Source organism: Rutidosis leptorrhynchoides, chromosome 7, assembly GCF_046630445.1.
Source record: "Rutidosis leptorrhynchoides isolate AG116_Rl617_1_P2 chromosome 7, CSIRO_AGI_Rlap_v1, whole genome shotgun sequence".
NCBI classification, from domain to species: Eukaryota; Viridiplantae; Streptophyta; class Magnoliopsida; order Asterales; family Asteraceae; genus Rutidosis; species Rutidosis leptorrhynchoides.
The window spans coordinates 288,950,967-288,956,197 of NC_092339.1; the positions used below are offsets into that span (position 1 = coordinate 288,950,967).

General features: G+C 36.7%; 1 protein-coding gene across 1 annotated transcript; it reads right to left on the bottom strand.

Annotated features, from left to right (window-relative positions):
- Positions 1–394: 394 nt before the first annotated feature.
- On the bottom strand, positions 395–2,887 carry LOC139858765 (uncharacterized). Its single transcript, XM_071847600.1, has 4 exons — positions 2,672–2,887; positions 2,484–2,576; positions 1,580–2,081; positions 395–917 (listed from the first exon to the last, which is right to left on the bottom strand). Exons 1-4 carry the CDS (start codon positions 2,862–2,864, stop codon positions 578–580), a joined length of 1,128 nt encoding a protein of 375 aa, XP_071703701.1. The 5' UTR covers positions 2,865–2,887; the 3' UTR covers positions 395–577.
- Positions 2,888–5,231: the final 2,344 nt, after the last annotated feature.

The following is a 5,231-nucleotide window of genomic DNA, read 5'->3' on the forward strand; positions in this document are numbered from 1 at the left end:
ATCACAAGAAAAAGACTTACATCATCAGTCCACACATCAAAATCCAACCAAATCCAACAATAATCAATAGATCGCATTAAAACACATGACATAAGATCCATGTAAAATCTGGTATTGTTTAAAGTTGGACAACATATAATAAATAATAAGGATATAAACCATCGAGCATTTAGCTGAGTGGTATGGAGTACTCGAAAAAGAATCCCGTGTCTCAGGTTCTAGTCTCACCAGAGGTTTTACCTCCCCAAAAAGAATCCCGTGTTCCGGGTTCGGGTTAACGGGTTTCCTCTGGCCTATGAACGGGTGGGTGGTTTTCGACATCGCGTTCGAACCCCATCAACAACTGGTAACATGTTGGTCTAAAAAAATAGGATATAATTAATTAAACCCTCAATTAATATTAAACCCTCAATTTTTAAACACATAAATCAACAACATATTAAAAGAACATACAACCCTCCAAACATAAACTAAGAATCGATCAACACAAAATATTACAAGTGAAGCATACCAATTAACATGCAATAATTAAACTGACAAAACACAAATTATAAAATGCTATTTATCTTGAAATTACTTAAACTCTAAGCTTCATATGACCCTCGTTAGCCAGCTTGAATACCCTAGCTTGAGCAGCGGCAGCCTTGTTCGAACCGATTGCAGCTAAGAAACTGGTTTTAACATGGCTAGTTGTGTACGGAAAGTGTTTGTTAACCATCGAGTTTAAAAGGGATGCAGTTCCTTCCCTATAGAGAGCACCGATTCCATCGGTTCTTGTGTTTGAAAGTGCTTGAAGTAAGTTGAGATTTGCTCCAGCCCCAGGTCCTGGAAGAGTGCCTAGACCGAAAGCTGACCCAATCGTTTGTCCGGACCACCCAAATACACCCCATATGAACCCTGGGTGGTTCCTCCAGAAACTGCAGCAGTTAAAAAGAAAGAACATGTGATATATTCAGTAAATTAATTTGCATATATACTATATATGGAGGTGATCGTTACACCACTATTTGTAGTCATACACCACTAAACTGGGGTGGAACTTAGTGTACCCGAAAGGGGTACCCGCCGAAAAAATTTATAGTGTGATATATTATAATTTTTAGGGGTAAATTTTTTATTTTATACTATTCGCCCCAAGTTATTATTTCGCCCCATGTTACGATCTTCAAGATCTGCCACAACCACTAAATATGCTTCAATGTGTTGTACAGTACAAATGCTTTAAAACATGGTTGGCAGGGGCGGATGCAGTACAAAGGAATTGGGGTCATCCGCCTCGACAACTGAACTTTGTTGTGTATTTATATGTTAAAGTTTGACATTCTAATCAAATGTATCTTTTTTTTTTTTTTTCAAAATTTTAAAGGTTTAACCTTCAAAAAAAATTTCTAAATCCATTTGGTACTCCTTAATGTACATGTTTCTTATTAATTTTTGCAGCAAATATACAAATACAAGTTAACACTCATTTGGAAACCATGTATTTGATTATTTTAGAAGCAATAAGCAGTCATAAATAACAGGTAATTGGCAGATAAACGTGTAACGATAGATTGAAGTGGAATTAGTGTTGACTTACTCGCATGGACCGCCAGTAATGGGTGGTGAGTTAGGGTCAAATGGAGGTGATGGAAATGGGAGGCCAGGAGTGGTTGGAGGAAGTATGATTGGTGGGTACGTTCCTGGTGGGCTGCCGCTGCCGCCGCCACCACCACCGCTAGGTGGTGGACTATGGTAGTAAATTGGTGGGCTCCCGCCACTGCCGCCGCCACCACTTCTAGGTGGTGGAATATGGTGGTAAGTTGGTGGGCTGCCGCCGCCACTAGGTGGTGGGGTATGGTGGTAAGTTGGTACAGATGGTGAAGGGTTGTTATGATGACCACCAGGAGAAGGGTCTACATGCTTGGGTGGTGAAGGGTTTACACAATTTGTAGGTGGGCTTCCGCCATGGTGGTGGTGTGGGCTTGGGCTTCCTCCGTGGTGGTGTCCACCACCACCATGAGATGGTGGTGTGTGATGCACCGGCGGAGGACTTTGACTTCCTCCTGAGCCATGAGTAGGAGGTGGACTACCGTAGTAACCTACAAACAACAAGTAATTAACACCAAAATTTTAGATATTAATGCATGCAAAATCTCTACTGAAATGGCAAGTTCAATCTCGTGAGTCTTAAAAAAGATAAATCATCACGACAAAAAAAAGGTCATTTGTAACTATTTTTTAGTGATGACTTATTAGTTACTTTTTTAGAAAAAGTCATCACATTCTTGGTCACTATAAAATATTAGCGACCATTTAGATAATTTATTTAGTATTTTGGTATAGGGTTAGTAACTTGTTTTAGTGACCAGTTTTGTGTCGTTACTGATGAAATAAACTCTCACTAAAGTTGTTTTCCCTTGTATTAATGCTAAATTAAATTGAATAACGACGTTGATAACTCAGTTATCAACGTTGTAAAATATTCGAAAAGGGGTACATACCTACGGGTGGAGTTGATGGGTCAATGGGTGGAGATAGAACAAGTGGAGGACTTCCTCCTGATCCATGAGTAGGAGGTGGACTACCATAGTAACCTACAAACAACAAGTAACACCAAAATGTTAGATATGTAACAATTAAACATTATAAAATTTGAATATCAGTGTTGTCGGTTATCAACGTTTTGTACCTATGGGTGGAGTAGAAGGATCAATAGGAGGAGACAGAACAAGTGGAGGAGCTAGAATACTAGGAAATGGAGGAAAGTAAAAGTTTTTTTGATCTTCAAGGGATGAAGAAAACACATTTTGAGAAAGCAAGATTGCAACAAGACCCCAAATAAGCAAGAAAGTGCTCTGAGTTGTTCTTGTTGGTGTCTTCATGATTCTTGAAATGAGAGGAATACAGTAGAGATGGTTGTAAGGGATTAAAGGTTTGATTTGATTTATATAATAGATAATAGATAATAGATCAATGAAGGAGTTATGGATGAGTGAGAATTGGTAGTTGATGTTTTGCAGTATGCATTTAAGACTATATTCATTGCTCACCATTTTTCTACTGGAGATTTAGCTAGCTAGCTGCTGTTTCTCCTTTTATATCAGTCACTACAGATTCATTTACTTATTCGAGTTAGCTACTTGGATCTGGTTGTTGATGTGAACATGGTTACATTTAACATATGTCTATTAAAGTTTGAAATTACTCAATAGTCTTGGACTGCAGGGTATATGTTGCTATGTATGATATTGTTGCATATGTAGAAATGCTAGGGATAATCTTTTTGGTGCATAAATGTTTAGCTCCGTTTGTGTAAAATTATCATTTATTCACAAGTCTGTGGTGTAAGAAATGATATGGGGTGCATTTTTATTTATATCTACTACTGTATTGTATATAAACCATTATTAAATCCTGTGCATTATATTCAAAAATCTTGGGCTACAACGCCTAGAAATTTTTAAATCTACGCTAGAAATTGAATCAACACGTTTAATAAGTATGTCTTAACATAAAGATTTGTTAGGTTTTTAGGATTCAAACAACGCAAATGATTCTAGAAAATCACTCACCTACACAATGAACGAAAGAAAACTAATTGCAAAAAAGTAAACCGGCACAAGCAATTTAACGTGGTTATATGCAATTGATGTGTTTGCTTTAGTCCACTGCCATCTATAAAGATTTTATTTCGTGCTCACAATTTACATGTTACATATGGATGTATTTATAGTGCAAAAAGTAACAACGAATTAGAAGAAAAGAAAATCCTAAACGCAATCAATTTCCACCCGCTGCCAATTTTTGCAACCATAACACTAAAGCTCGCGGTCGCGAGTAGCTAGCACAGAAATCTCCAATTCACTGTCTTCCTCTTCGCGACAGTAACTTCAATTTCGCAGTCGTGAGATGCATGATTCGATTAATTCTTGTTTAAATCGACTTCACACTTCCGTAAACTTAATCTTCGTTAACCGTCAACCAAACAATCTAACCAATAACTTAAACCACCATTATACCGCTAAACACCATTTAGGACACACATACACTCTCAACACAATCTTTGGATGAGCATACTTTCGATACAAGGTTTTCAACACTACTTGTTAGAATCGAAATTATAACCCTCTAACTCTTTAGTCGGCGTCTTCTCTCATCATGTGATGAGAAAACTGGTTGAGGCAATGCAAAACCTCAACTTATAAGTCGTTACCACCTTAATAAACATATCCGCAGGATTCTTCGAACCAAGGACTTTCTCCAATATTAAAGTACCAACATTTATGAGTTCTCGAATAAAATGATACCTTAACTTAATGTGTTTCGTATGACTATGAAACACCGAATTCTTCCCAAGATGAACCACATTTTGGTTGTCATAATATAAGACGCAATAGTGTTGATTCTTACCCAACTCACTCCAGAAGTTCTTCAACCAAACAAGCTCTTTAGAAGCTTCCGCAATAGCCATACATTCTTCTTTGACGATTGACAAAGCAAAACTCTTTTGTAGTCTCGGCATAACGCAAATCCCGTAGTGCTCTTACCCGAATTATCACATCCACCCAAATTAGCATCCGCATAACCCTAAGTATATCATCGCTTTTAGTGAAGCACAATCCCATACTAAAAGCTCCTTTCAAGTAACGAAGTAACCATTTAACCGTTTCTCAATGCTCTTTCCCCTTTGACATATAATGTGTGACAACCCGGAAATTTCCGACCAAATTTAAACTTGATCTTTATATGTTTCCGACACGATAAGCAAAGTATGTAATGCTAAAATCTCAAAAACTTGGAACTGTGTTCATGTAATCAATTACCCTTTTGACTCTGCTCGACGATTCACGAACATTTATGTATATATAGATATGTATATATAATATATAGTTGTATTAACTAAAAACGTTAACAAAGTATTTGATGAATAATACTTTACATAAACGTATTAGTTTATCGACGGAAATTAAAAGATAATATCAAATGATTGAATTATCAGATACAATGTGATATGATTACGGATCTATGTAGTAAGGTCCACTTTGATTTAAGAAATCCGTTCTTTTTAACAATATTCGGGAAATGGTAAAGTGATTTACATGTAAGAACAAAAGTGTCAATTAACGAGAACTAGACAAAGGTTAGTAGAGATTCCTGTTTATGCATGCTTTACAATGATTGTCTCGTATTCTTGATAAGTTAATTATTTAGTTTTCATAGTATTGAAAAACGTTTTATGATATAGATGA